This window comes from Vicia villosa, linkage group LG1 (assembly GCF_029867415.1).
Source record: "Vicia villosa cultivar HV-30 ecotype Madison, WI linkage group LG1, Vvil1.0, whole genome shotgun sequence".
In the NCBI taxonomy this organism is placed as follows: Eukaryota; Viridiplantae; Streptophyta; class Magnoliopsida; order Fabales; family Fabaceae; genus Vicia; species Vicia villosa.
The window spans coordinates 116,890,147-116,905,960 of NC_081180.1; the positions used below are offsets into that span (position 1 = coordinate 116,890,147).

At 36.7% G+C, this 15,814-nt stretch overlaps 1 protein-coding gene across 1 annotated transcript; it reads left to right on the forward strand.

Annotated features, from left to right (window-relative positions):
• Positions 1–10,557: 10,557 nt before the first annotated feature.
• LOC131615132 (uncharacterized) lies at positions 10,558–14,228 on the forward strand. Its single transcript, XM_058886630.1, has 9 exons — positions 10,558–10,805; positions 10,920–11,050; positions 11,291–11,376; positions 11,550–11,644; positions 12,013–12,109; positions 12,552–12,666; positions 12,785–12,939; positions 13,400–13,525; positions 13,665–14,228. Exons 1-9 carry the CDS (start codon positions 10,624–10,626, stop codon positions 13,890–13,892), a joined length of 1,215 nt encoding a protein of 404 aa, XP_058742613.1. The 5' UTR covers positions 10,558–10,623; the 3' UTR covers positions 13,893–14,228.
• The last annotated feature ends 1,586 nt before the right edge of the window (positions 14,229–15,814 follow it).

Below are 15,814 nucleotides of genomic sequence, written 5' to 3' on the forward strand. Positions count from 1 at the left end.
ACATCTTCTGAGTAACCATCATCACAACATGTTCTGAGTAACCATCAGAAGATCAGCCCACATCAGAACTTCTGATGCTCATCTTCTGAATATTGAATTACTCTTCAATACCATCCATTAATTCATATTCTTCAATCAAAGTTGACAAAGCCAATTCCATCCCTTAAGAGCAGAAATTGATCCGTCTTGATCGCCTTAGTCAGAACATCTGCCATCTGCTTCTGGGTGCTATAGTGCACAACTTCTAATGTTCCATTCTGGACTTGGCTTCTCAAGAAATGATACTTAGTCTCAATATGCCTGCTTCTTCCGTGTAACACCAGATTCTTGGCAAGATTGATTGCAGACTTGTTATCAATCATCAGCTTCAGAGGCTTCTTCAATTTAATTTTCAGACCTTCTAATAAGTTCAGAAGCCACACAGCTTGACATGCAGCTACAGCGCCTGCGATATACTCAGCTTCACAGGTCGATAGAGCAACAACAGGTTGCTTCTTGGAACTCCAAGAAATAGGACCTCCCAGAAACATGAACAAATATCTAGAAGTACTCCTTCTATCAACTCTGTCTCCACACCAATCAGAATCAGAATAACTCAATAACTCTGATTCTTCCTTTCTCCCAGAAGGAAACAATATGCCATACTTCAGAGTTCCCTTGACATACCTCAAGATTCTGATAGCAGCTTGGTAATGGGACCACTTAGGTTTACTCATGAACCTACTAACCAATTCAACTGCATAGCATATATCAGGCCTGGTATTACACAAATACCTTAGAGAACCAACCAGCTGTTTGAATACCGTAGCATCAACATCTTCACCTTCAGAATCAGAGTCCAACTTCTGATTCATTTCTGATGGTGTAACAGCAGCTTTGCAATTCTCCAGCTTGAATTTCTTCAGAAAATCTAACTCATACTTCAGCTGATGCAGAATGATACCATCTTCTGAGTACAGAATCTCCATCCCTAGAAAATATGACATTTTTCCAAGGTCTGTAATCTCAAACTCATTCATCAGCACCTTCTTGAACCTCATCAAATCTTCTGGACAACTCCCCGTAAGCAATATGTCATCAACATACAGACACAACAAAATCATATTGCTTCCAGAATGTTGCACATAGACTCCATATTCCATCTCACATTTCTGAAACCCTTGCTTCTTGAAAAATGAATCAATTTTCAAATTCCAAGCTCTGGGTGCTTGCTTTAATCCATACAGAGCTTTATGTAATTTGTACACCATCCCTTCCTGATTATTTTTCACAAAGCCAGGGGGTTGTGACACATATACCTCCTCTTGTAATGGACCGTTCAGAAATGCAGACTTTACATCCAGATGCATTAAGGACCAACCTCTGTTCGCAGCTAACGCAATCACCAGTCTGATTGTTTCATGTCTAGCTACAGGAGCAAACACCTCAAAGTAATCTAGTCCAGGTTTCTGAAGAAAACCTCTTGCTACTAGCCTCGCTTTGTGTTTACCAACTGATCCATCTGGCTTCAGCTTTACCTTGAAAACCCATCTGAAGCTGATGGCTTTCTTCTTCTTTGGAAGTTCTGTCAGCTTCCAAGTCTTGTTTCTTTCTATAGCCTCAAGTTCTTCTTTCATGGCATTTAGCCAGACCTTCTTCTTGAGCGCTTCTTCAATACTCACTGGTTCAGAATCTACTAACATGGCACACTGAATGACATCTCCTTCTGAGTCAACTTCTGTGTCTTGCAACATGTCAAAATCTGCAAACCTTCTAGGTATTGTTCTGACTCTTTGTGGCCGTTGAGCTACTTCAGAGTCAACTACTCCAGAGTCACCACCTCTAGAGTCTCCACCTTCATGATCATCTCCAGAAGCTTGTCCTCCAGACTCTACGTCTTCAGAGTTTTCCCTTCCAGAATCATGACTACCACCAGATTTTGGGTCATCATCAGAATCTAGATCACAATCAGATTCACCATCTGAATCATCTTCAGAAGATGCTTCATCTTCTGACTCGTCTTCAGAAGATTCTTCATCTTCTGACTCTAACTTTTCTTCAAAAGTTATCTCTACATCAGAAGTTGGTTGAGACTCTCTCTAATCCCAAACTTCCGATTCCTTCACAATGACGTCTCTGCTGACTTCAACTTTGTTAGTTTCTGGACAATAGAGCTTGTATGCACCTGTACTGTGGTACCCCACCAATAACATCACTTTGCTTCTATCATCCAACTTCTTCCTTCTAGCTTCTAGAACGTGTTTGTAACACACAGAACCAAAAACCTTCAGATGACTAACACTTTGCTTCTCTTTAGTCCAATTCTCTAAAGGAACAATTTCCTTCAGCCTCTTCGTTGGACACTTGTTGAGAACATATGTTGCAGTAGCAACAGCTTCTCCCCATAGATTGTGAGGAAGCTTCTTCTCTTTTAGCATACTTCTCGTCATATCAAGCAAAGTACGATTTCTACGTTCAGCAAGACCACTGTGTTGAGGAGTATAAGGAGCAGTAACCTCATGCTCAATTCCATTATCATCACAGAACTTCTGGAATTCTGTAGAGTTATACTCACCTCCACCATCCGTTTATGAGAATCTTTATCTTCTGACCACTCTGCTTCTCAGCCTTCACCTTGAACTTCTGGAATTCTGTGAAAACCTCAGTCTTAAACTTGATAAGTGTTACCCACGTCATTCTTGTGAACTCATCCACAAAAGTCACAAAATACCTATTTCCTCCAAGTGAAGGTTCTGGAAATGGTCCACACACATCAGAGTGCACTACTCCCAGAGCCTGCTTTGCTCTTGGAGCAACTTCTGATACAAATGGCAATCTGGGTTGTTTTCCTTTCATGCATACCTCACATGACTTCTCATGATTCACAATCTTTGGAATGCCATGTACAAGCTTCTTAGAACTTAGATGCCTCAGGCTTCTATAGTTCAAGTGCCCCAACCTCTTGTGCCACAGCTTACTATCACCTTCTAAGCCTTCAGCACTCAGACACTCTGTTTCAGCTATTTCTACATTCACCTTGAATGTTCTGTTGCTTCCTTGTTCAGATTGCATAATCAACTTCTGATTGGAATCATACAACTTCAAGAGACTGTTCTTCATAACAACTGAGAAACCTTTCTCAATGAGCTGACATACACTCATCAGATTGCTTCCGATTCCAGGAACATACCAAACATCCTTGATCAGAACAGTCTTTCCATTCTTCACTTTGACTTTGACATTTCCCATACTGTCATACCCCAATTTTTGACCCTAAGATCCTATATCATTCATATCCCAATCACTAATCAAGAGCTTCACTTGGAAGTTTTGTTTATGGTGTTGCACTCACCTCATCAATAAGAGGGACCATCAAGCACCAATGATTGTTTATCTTGTATGCATATTATACTAACCCAAATACCAAAAACATTGCTTTATTTCTTTGTAGGCTTTTGTTTTGTAGGTACCAAGCCAAGACATGCAATAAACAAGGCATTTTTCACATTTTTGACTGATGAAATCGATTTCCCTACTGGGTAAATCGATTTCCCTGCAGCAATCTTCAACAAAATCACATTCTGGACAGCATGAAATTGATTTCCCTCCTGGTTAAATCGATTTCCCTAGTGTATTTTGCGCCAAATTCTCTTCTGGAACAGAGTGAAATCGATTTCACTCCTGGGGAAATCGATTTCCTTAAGGCGAAATTCAAAAAGTATAAGGAAGGAAGCTTGACATCATTTTGGCACCTTTTTATTTGATCATTTTACCAATTTTCCACCTCATCAAAATTAATCCCTTCATTAAACCCACTTAAACCCCATTTTACCACTTTTTACCATTTAATTGCCACTTTAATCACCAATTAAACACAAGCTAATTACCAAATGCAAAAAGACCAAACTACCACTACTCTTGCTCTCATCCTATAAATAGAGCCCACTACTCTCTCATTTCTCAAGCTTTGAGAGCCAAAAAACCCCTTGCAATTTCTCTCCTCATCCCTACCAAATTCACCAAAGCTCTTTGTTCTTTCATAAAGTTTGTGAGTCACACCTTGAACCTCACAAACTTTGAGCTAAACCACCATCTATTTCACTCTTTTTTCTTCAATTGTTGAGAGATCAAGATTTGTGTTGGTGATTCTTGAAGTAGATCTAAGTTTTGTTCAAGATTTGGTAATTTTCTTCATCCTTGTTGTATATCACAATGTGATTCTTTGTTGTTTGTGTTCAATGCATCTTTGATGCTATATTGGTGCTATTTGTTGGTGATTTGATGGAAAATTCGTGCTCTAATTGATATGTGATCATAAGGTGTTTGTATATTTGTTCAAGTCAAGTTCCATGCCTTTAAATGCTGTTTTTGCTGAAATTTGCATTGGGGAAATCGATTTCCTTAAGGCTGAAATCGATTTCCTGCTGAACGTAACTTGTTTTTTTTTGAAAACTGCACTATGGAAATCGATTTCCCCCTGCATGAAATCGATTTCCAGCAGGCAGAATGTGGTTTTTTTGCCTTTTTTATGCTTGTTTTGGCTTCCTTCTTCCTACACTTCATTAATATCATTGGATCTAGGGTGTTGATAGGTTTGAAATGACCTAATCCACCAAAATGGATGAATGATATTAATGATAGTGTGAGTTGATTATCTTTTGTGTTTTCATTCTTATTTTCATCTTATTTTTCTTTTGATCGATGAAAGTCTTAATATCTTGAGAATTCTATGGATTCTTGATGAAGACTAGATCAATTTGTTTTCATTCTCATCTTTTCATCTTATTTCTCTTTTGATCGATGAAAGTCTTAATATCTTGAGAATTCTATGGATTCTTGATGAAGACTAGATCAATTTGTTTTCATTCTTAATGTTTCATCTTATTTCCTTTTGATCGATGAAAGTCTTAATATCTTGAGAATTCTATGGATTCTTGATAAAGACTAGATCAATTTGTTTCCATTCTTATCTCTTTCTTCTTGTTCTCTTGATCGATGAAAGTCTTGATATCTTGAGAATTCTATGGATTCTTGATAAAGGCTAGATCATTTCTTCTTCTCCTTCTTATTTCTTTTGATTGATGATCTTGATACATGGAGAGTTCTCCTACATTTGTCCCGACTCGATAAAAGATCAAATATGGAAGAGAATTGTATGCGGTGATTTAAGACTTGTGGAGGTATTTATCGTGTAGTCGCTATGATTTTTATCAAGCTTCTGATAAACCTCCATTGAATTTAAATCCGAGTACATCATTCACTCACCATCGATCTTCATTACTAACTTTGATAACATACTTGACAAGTTTCAAGATGGTTATCTTTAACATATAACAACTAACTTTAATTTCCGCCATTTATTATACCGCTCTTTATATTTCTCGCTTTATCGCTTTATTTTATCATTTCATCATATTTACATTCCGCCATTTTCTCTTTGTCCATTTGGACGTTTATAATTCCGCTATTTTCTCTTTGTCCACTTGGACATATGTTTATGCTTCCGCTATTTCCCTTTTGTCCACTTGGACCATACTTTACTTTTATGCTAAAACACTAATAAATAACAAAAAATCTAAAAAACATTTAATGTTCTCTTTTGGACTATCGGTTACTATCCTTAGCATTTTGGAGACTCGGACTTATGGACTTAGTGCCTCTGGACCCCTATGATATTGTTTCTCTGCTGTTATTCTATCTGTCTGGCATTGGATTGTTGTCTGTTTGAATGTGCAGGTGTTTCCTTGAAAGCCCTTGATGGTTAATTCCAAGGCAATGAAATAAGGATTTTACCCGAAAACAGCCGTTACTCTGCCCGATTTTCGTTAGAATTTTTATGTGCTTAATGCGAAGTGGTGCTAAGATAATAAGTTCATCTGGATCCCCAAGTGATAATGATTTGGTTTGGTATTGATAAGTCCAAAGGATGGGAAATCTACCTTGACTCATAATATCAAGTGTTGGCTTCTTATTTCGGTTAGACCGTTTCTTTCCTTAGCTTTTATTTTACGCAATAGGATAGCCTCTTCATCTCCTCCCCTTCTTAAATTTTCAAAATCTTCTCCCATTTTTCAAAAACCTTCTTATGTTTGCAATCTTTTCAAAACCTTTTCCTTAAAAAATATCTTTTGCCCTTAGTGGCCTTTTTCTTCAAAGTTTAGACACCGTTAATTGTCGAAACGAGTGGTTATACCCCACGATTTTGAAATTGATTGATATAATGAGATCTTTTCCGCGTGAGAGAGCTAGTGGCATACTCGTTGATTTTATCCGAGTTGGAGCCCTTATTTCATTTGCGATGCAAAGAACTCATTTGTTCTCATGCTCAAGATCAATGGCTGAGTATTTCTCTCCGACGACGATAAAGTGTTTATTCGTTTTAAAAATGTTTTCCCAAAAAGCGGAACTACATTAGCTCTGACTTCTCCATTGCACCGAGGAGGTATGTAGGCCCAAAGCTAAACGCTTTGCCGAGCTTATTTTAAAAATAAAACAAACCCCTTTTTTAGCACACACGACACAGATTTTCAAAAAGGTTCTTGTGGAGTACCACAGATATGAGGGGTGCTTAAAACCTTCCCCTCATATAATCAACACCCGAACCTGAGTTCTCTTTCTTGTTTTAAAAACAAAACTTTGGGTTTTTCGTTCTTTTCCCTTTTCCTTTGAAAAAATAAAGCGCGGTGGCGATTTCAAATGAAATATTGATTCGAGTCAATCCCATGGCTTCGATATCAGATTTTCCCCGCTACACATACCTTCTGCAATAAGATACTTATCATCAGCACATCTGATCTTTGTCCCCTTTCAGAGTCAAAGTCTATCAGCCATTGTTTGTTTCCAGTCAAGTGATTTGAACACCCAGTGTCCATATACCACCACTCTGACAAACATCTTTCGCCAGACTCTGAAGCCATCAATAGCACAAGTTCGTCATCAGAATCACCTCTAGCTATATTTGCTTTTTCTGATTTCCTTCCTTTGTTTGCCAAACAGTCTCTAGCAAAATGGCCAAACTGTTTGCAACAGTAACATTGAACTTTCTTCTTATCCTTTCCCTTCTGATATCTCTTCTCATAAGAAGTTGAGGCTTCCTTCTGGAATCTATCACCACGTCTATGCGTCTGGTCCTTCTTGACAAAAGAAGCCTTCAGAGCTTGCTCAACTTCTCTCTCAGAAGTTCTCTCAGTCAGACGTAACTCTTGTGCTTCTAAAATGCTTTGCAACTCTTCTATTCTCATGGTTTCCAGATCTTTAGAATGTTCAATAGATACAACAATATAATCAAGTTGAGGAGTAAGTGACCTCAATATCTTTTCTATGATTACTTGTTCAAAAAGGGTTTCTCCATAAACCTTCATCTCATTAGTGATCAAAATCACTCTAGAGATATACTCAGAGACTTTCTCATTGTTCTTCATGTTGAGATTCTCATATTGGTTTCTCAGGGATTAAAGCTTCACCTTCTTCACTGATACGTCACCACCGTAACACCTGACCAGTATATCCCACGCCTCCTTTGACGTTGTAGAATCAGCAATCTTCTCAAACACATTCACATCCACACACTGATGGATGAAGAACAACGCCTTTTGATCTTTCTTCTTCGTCTCTCTATGCGCCTCTCTTTGTTCTTCCATTGCATCCGCTGCAACCGGAACATATCCTCCAGTGACAAGATCTAGAACATCTTGAGCACCAAATAATACACGCATTTGAATCATCCATCTATTCTAGTTTTTACCATCAAGAACTAGAAGTTTGGTATTCAAGTTGCTTCCACTCATCTTTAAACTTGTGCAGACAAAAACAAATTTCACTCACACTCACACAACGTTTCCCAACCCACAAACAACCAAGAAAAATGTGATTCAACACAACTTTGTTTCCCTGAAACAAAATCAATCACACAGTCACACAAACTCACGTTCACTCGTGTTCCCCTGTGTTTGGAACCGGAGCTCTAGATACCAATTGTTGGTGCACAAAGAATAAAGATGATGACAAAGAGAATAACGGCGCAAAGATTAATGAGAGAGAATAAAGTTGTTGATCTCAATAAATGATAGCTACTACAAGGCTATTTATACAAAAGAAAATTCTTGCCACGTAGGCCCTAACAGACTAAACTTAGTGAACAAGTTTAAGGTACAAACAGTACAGAACTACAAAATACTAAAGTACCCTTACTACTAAACAACTAAGCTAATGGGACCCAGAAGATAACATCTTCTGGTCAACAACATCTTCTGAGTAACCATCATCACAACATCTTCTGAGTAACCATCAGAAGATCAACCCACAACAGAACTTATGATGCTCATCTTCTGAATATTGAATTACTCTTCAATATAAGAGAGAAAAAAACTCTAGTATAAAGTTGAGGTCTTAGAGAAGGAGTTGGGCGAGATCCGTCAATCAAGAGATGATCTGATAAAAAAGGTAAAGTTTATTAAGGACAAGTTGGAGATGGTTTAAAGGTAGTCCATGAACTTTTAGAAACTAGATTTTGACTTTGGATGCAGGACTCAAGTCACACCCTTCTTTGATTCGAATCATAAGGTGTCTGACACGAATCATGATAAATTTGACTCGAATCAAACCTAAACTTTTTAATTTTGAATTGCTCTTAAGAAGTGTAACTCGAGTTACACGTTAGTTGAACTTGAGTCAAACACAAGTTTTTTAATTTTGATTTGTTCTCTGGAAGTGTGACTTGAACCAAGCTTTGGTTTCACTTGAATCACGTGACTCAAGTCACAACCTTCTTTAACTAAAATCAAACATGCTAAGTATACCCCAGACATTTGGAGTGACTTGGGAAAGGGCCAAATTAGCAACAGACAAAAAATTTGTTTCAAAAAAGGTGAAAGGAACCAGGACCCACAAATAAAAAATAACGGGAAAATGGAGGTAGGAGTAAAGAGTAGATAGATCACCAGAGGTATCCATGTCTGCCATCTTATCTTTAGAGCAGTTTTCCATGAGCACGTCTCTTTCTAGTCCCGTGCTGGAAAGAGGATATGTATCATACATGGATGAACATATTTTTCTTACCATGGTCGATGGAAGTAAGGGTTCAAGAAAATGAAGTGTAACACATAAAGTTTTTGGAAGAAGTGAAACGATACTTTAGAAAATAATTGAAAGTCCAAGGAAATGGGCCCATATGTTCACTAAATAGGTTGATGCCAGAAGCGGGAAAATCTCCACACCTGGATGCCATATGTGAACACGAGAACTGATTTTTCTTCGCGAGAAATACCATCATGAGGTACATTAAATGCTACCCATGACTCTTCTCCTCGAACACTCAATCTGGCCAAATTGACTGACGTTTGGATGTCTCAAAATATCACCTTAAAATAGACACGTTTCCCCAAGTCTGTTAAACGCCCATGCCACGTAGACGCCTACGAGTCCGTACGCTTGCACCTAAGGAGCTCACCTATTATTTCACCCACCCTTCACTAAGGAACTCGCCTATGAGGGTAGCGCTGCCACACAACGAAACCGTTCTCGGTCAAGGGAGTCGTCGATAGTGCGAGGGGCACCTTTTAGGAAGGAGAGTGGTTTTAAACACTCCATCCTTTACAGGAAAAAGTTCTCGTGTTTGAGGGATTGTGCAGTGTTAGGTAAAATCCTAGAATGAGGCGTCTTTACCCAACAGTTGGGCCGTCAAAACCGAATCTAAGGGATCCTCCTAAAGGGTCTTGCGAAGGCAGGAATCATGCAAGAGAAAGTCCCGCTGACCCCAAGAAAATAGGCGATCAATAACCTCCCCTAACAAGATGGGAGCAGTTTAAATCACGTTCAGACGGTAAAAACCCTTGGTATTGGGAACTCCTATAGATACATTATCCCACGAGGGGATAAAAATGGACTCTAAGTCATACATATTCCTTCATTATTGAAAGAGCACTACGCTCATAACCATCATCACATACTCAACCAGAGTAACCGCCCACGTGCAATCTAGCAACGCTGACCACCTACATGATCCTTCACCTCACATGAGCGTGTTCCTTAAACCACTTAAAAAACCATCATACATGACTACTTGCCGCTATGAACTAATTATCACCATCAAAATATGTAATATACCTATTAAGGTCTTTAAATCTCACTATCCTTGCAGGAGGAACAACCCCTTATTCTTTTTGGACAATACAATTTCAAAATAAAAATGTTAAAAATATCTCAAAAGTGATAAAGACAAATAACATAGTATTCAACCCATCTAAAAACACTTAGATGAAATGATAAGAAATTTCTTTCCCCTTAACCAGAGGTTTTAGATTTGATCCCAGAAAAATAGTTACACGCAAAAATATTAATTTCTAAAAGAGAAAAGCTAATTTTACACCAAAATTGACAACCACACCGTATGTACATACGGTTAAACATACTCTTTTATTTTTTTAATAATATCTTTTGTCTTAATTTTTGTGCCATCATAAAAAGTGGTTTGAAATGGCTAGAGGTGTATATACGGTGTAGAAGATTTTAGTGTAGGGATAGCACATCTCTTTCTAAAAAAAATCGATACTATTACACGTATACTAGTACGTTTTGTTAGTACTACTACTTTAGACTATAGACAGAGCACGGATAGTGCCGTAGCGATAAGAAAGAAAGAAAAAAATGGAAGGAAAGTTGTCGCGAACGGCAAAGAAGCTTACATCGTCTCCCATTCAAGAACTCTCTCACCTTGCCCAGAGATGCAACGCTATAAACCTCGCCGAAGGCTTCCCCGACTTCCCTGCTCCCCTCCACATAAAAAACGCCGCCGTTTCCGCCATCAATTCCGACCTCAATCAGTACAGGTTTTTATTACTTCACACACAACTGAAACTAGTAGCAATGTAGTGGCACAGCACAAGCTCTATTTCGTTTTCCCATCATTTGATACAATCTATCTATACTCTCTGTACTTCAAGGCACGTGCAAGGTATATGTGAACACTTGGCCAAGATCGTGAAGGAAATGCATGGTTTAGACATCGACCCTCTTACGGATGTAGCTATTTGTTGTGGTCAAACGGAAGCGTTTGCAGCTGCAATCTTTGCAAGTACGCCTTATTGTTAATGAAGTTATTACAAGGTTAAATTAGTATGTGTAGTAATTTTGTACTGACTAAAAACATATTTAACTCAAATACTTGCGTCTGCCTCGAACACTCGAACACTATGTGTCCGAGGTGTCAGACACTTGTTCGTGTCAGACACGTGATATGCCTTCAATATGAAATGTCAGTGTAACCTAATGTTGGCTTTTTCTCTAATATCATGGTATGTTCTGTTTTAAACAGCAATTGACCCGGGGGACGAAGTCATACTTTTTGACCCTTCTTATGAAACATATCAAGGATGTGTGACCATGGCCGGTGGTGTCCCGGTAAGCTTGCTATTCCACCTACATAATATTCAGCATTGATTTTTCTGTGTATAATTACAAACCTATGATCCTGCATATTTGCTGTCTATTTCAGTGTTGAAGTTATTGATTAAACATTTAATCATTTTGTTCCTTATCTAATGTTTGTTGTTTTTGTGAACTTAATTGGACAGATACATGTGCCGCTTGACCCGCCTCACTGGACTTTGCATCCAAGCAAATTGCTGAGATCAATTACTGAGAGAACTAAAGCCATTGTACTGAATAGGTTAGAACTTACACAAATTCATGATTCTCTTGATATTAGATAGACTTCGTCCTCATCATTGAAATCTTCAGATTGGTCTTCTTTAATGGATTTTTTTTAAGTAGATAAATACATGATAATAAGAAATACCAGTGCTATTAAGTTATGGTTTGAGCTAAAATAATTGAAATTGTGAATGTTACAAGAGTTTTAATGTATTCCGCAGTGAAATATTCCCAAATGTCAGCATGAAGTTTGGTGTGCCATTTGTGTTTTTACTTTCTTTAGTTAATTTGGATTGGGTGCTTGAAGTGATTATGTTATATAATAACAACCACATATACTGTCCTCAAGTTATGAATTGCAAAATACTAACAGAGTTTAAACAGTCCTCACAATCCAACTGGCAAGGTTTTCACAAAAGATGAACTTGGGACCATTGCTGGAGCATGCTGCAGCCGAAACTGCCTAGCTATAACAGATGAAGTATGACACTCAATTACTTTCGACTCATATATAACTTCCATCGTGAAATTTAAAAAATATGTTCATGGAATGAATAAAAACAGATGCTCATGATCCATATGAATCTTCTTCTGCTACGTCGATTGACTATAATGAGAATGTCCTAGAGAGGCTAGATAATAAATATGTGATTTTAGGGTGCCTCAGTTTTTGCATTGATCAGAATCTACTAATATATTTTATCTAATCTCATGCAGTAGTTATTTTCAAAGTTATTTAGTTTTAGGAGATTAATAGAAATCGCTGTCTCTTATTTGCTTTTTATTTGGATATCATATTTCTCAACCTGAATTTGCTTGTGTGCAAGAAAAGTTACTGGGAATTTTAATTCTGCTAAAGTAAAATAGTTGAATGGTAATCGAATAATTATATATTTTTACCTTCTTCTGGATTCTTTGTGCAGGTGTATGAGCATATAACTTATGATAACCAAAAACATATATCCCTTGCCACATTTCCAGGCATGCAAGAACGGACTATTATAACATCTTCTTTATCTAAAACATTTAGCGTCACAGGTAACAACATCTAACAAGTCAAGCTCATGAAACTAACTGTACCGAAAATTTTCGGGTTCTCTCAAGTCTAATTCTTTTGAAGAATAGTGTTAACTTACTCTTGGTCTGTATCAATCAGGTTGGAGGGTCGGATGGGCAATTGCACCAGCCTGTATTGCGTCTGCTATCAGAAACATTCATATAATAGTTACTGATTCTGCTCCAGCTCCTTTTCAAGAAGCTGCTTTGACTGCTTTGAGAAGCCCACCTGAATACTTTGAATCACTGAGAAGAGTAAGAGATTAAACATTCCTTTGATGTGACATTGTACGAGTGTTTATTCTATATTGCTTTTAAAAGTAAAACTTTGATGTTAGTTACTATTTACTTAGTAATAACCGTCACTGCCGACAAAATAGAATGCAGCCATAACAATGCTCCATTTCTCACTTGTCTTTGGCACGGTTTGGAAAAACAACTTAATTATGTGTTTATCATATAAGTGCTTATGCATGAGCTATTTTTACAACAAAATAAAAAACAAAGTCAAACAATTTTCATATAAGTTATTAGCTGTTTTTATAAACTATCAGAAAGAGCTTATCTAAAGAAGTTGAAAACAACATATAAAAATGTCATATGGTATTTTCATAAACTCTCCCCCCAAATAATCTCACAAGTACTCATGTCAATAAATAAGCTCGGATAAGTCAATCTAAATAGACATTTTCTCATGATGTTTCCATCTATGCAGGATTATCAATCAAAAAGAGATTATATCGTCAAGTTGCTTGCGGGAGTGGGTTTTAAAATACAGTTTATACCTCAAGGCTCGTTCTTCTTATTCGCCGAGCTTCCTGAGAATTGTTCCCTTTCTGATGTATGTGCACTCTTTACTCTCTTCTCCATTTTGTGTAGGCCATTTTAAGAACTATTTTAATTGTCACAGTGCATTGGAGTAGACATTTATCCGTTGTTCTGCTGCTAATCTATATCAATAAACGTTATTTGATTTGTAGGTAGAATTTGTTAAGAAGTTAATACTAGAAGCCGGGGTGGTGGCTGTTCCGGGACAAGGATTTTTTCATACCAACAACCTATCATCAAATGAAGGTTCTAATGCAAATTGTAACTACCAGAAGAGATACATCAGGTTTGCATTCTGCAAGAGCGAGGCAACTTTGGCTGCGGTTTCAGAAAGACTTGGAAAGCTTTTGGATGCTGCAGGGCATCTTGCACTACATTGAATTAGTAGAAAGAATAACGTGTGACCAAGCTGTTAGAAGAAGCTTTTATAAATTAAGATAGGAGGTTAATAGTCGGTTTATAATTAGACTACAGACCATTGTTACATACTTAACGATGAAGGATCACTAGCACTGAAATTTCTCTGGCACAATGCATGTTCTAAATATAATGAATTTTTATGTTAAAAGCATGTGCCAATGCAAGGATTACACACAGGAGAACATGTTCCTATTAATGTTAGTGGAATGCTTCTTCTTTCATATGCAATCGTCACTCTTTTTGTAGCAAAAGTTGTTCTTAACTTTATCATTGAAGTGAAATGTTCTTATCTCCAATATATCAAGATAGAACTCACCTATTTAAAGTTTTTAATCTCTTTTGAAATGAAGATATGCTCTGCTATGGGTATGGATACTGGTATGGTATGAGATAGGATATTTTTAAAAAATAAATTAAAGGCTTGGGTATATCAATAAAAATAATTTTTTTACATAAAATATATTATTTGAAAATTAAATTGTTTAACTCAAAACAAAACATTACAATAAATGTTTAAAACGTTAAAATTATGATAAATTAAAATAACAAAGATATTAAAATATATAATATTTTATATTAATATATGAAGAATCACAATTTCATTCAATTTTATATTTCAAAACCATTTAAATTAAAATTAGATTATTTTATTTAAAAACTAAAATTCAAATTAAGGTTCCCTCCTAAAATTTTGGTTCAACTTTGTGTAACATCTCTATATTATAAATATAAATTTAATTGAAATACAGATAAAGTTTTACATTGTCAACAAATTATAATGGTTAAATTTGTTGTAGATGGTTGATTTTTTATAAGATGTTAAAGGTAGTGCACTGACAATATAAAATCATTTGACAGTGTAAAATAATTTTATACTGTTATCCAACTAGGATTTATTAATCAGTCATGTTATATAAGTTTTTTTAAAAATAATAATATGACTTAACACTTAATATGATCGTGATTAATTGACAGTATAAAATTATCTTTGGTTAATTTTTTTTTTTTTTTTAATCACCTTTTCAATGTTCTATGAAAGCAGTTAAATTTACATATATTTTTTTAATTGACAAAAAAACGAAATTTCACATAGCTTTTTTCTTGTTGCAAATAATGATAAAAAATTCCTTAACCCAAATGAAACGGCTGTGACTGTGTGAGCCAAACCAAGTGAAGAAGAAGGAAAAAAAAAACCTAAAATAGGCTGATCGGAAACGGACCAACCAACACACCGTGTACAGAAATGTCACCTGAGAATCAGATACACGATGTTGAAGTTGCAGATGAAGACCAAATAACACCTCTTATTACCCATGATTTTGAAGCAGATAAATCTTCACCATCACTTCCTAATCAACGCCTCGTTTCTCTCGATGTCTTTCGCGGCCTAACCGTTGCGGTTCGTGCCTTCTTTTCAACCATAAACCCTTCTATTCAATTTCTTCATGTTCAGTAGACTGAGTTAGTTAGTTTAGCATCAATATTTATCATAAAAATACTTATCATGTATGGGATTCAGTTCTTGCTTACCATTTTTGTTAGTTATGGAAGTTAGTTAATTAGTTAGTTAGTTAGGGCCACTTTACAATTACTTAATCAGTTGGATTTTTGGTGCAGCTGATGATATTAGTTGACGATGTCGGACGAGCTTTCCCATCCTTGAATCATTCTCCATGGTTTGGAGTAACACTCGCTGATTTTGTAATGCCGTTTTTTCTCTTCGGGGTTGGCGTTTCGATCGGTCTCGTGTTCAAGGTACGAGGTATTCTCTTATGCTGTGATTGTTTAAGACACTTTCAGGATATTGTATAGTGTTGGTAACTTGTAGAATAAATGCAACTGTATTGTTGAGCAATATTTTAACTCTTGGATAGCCTTTCAG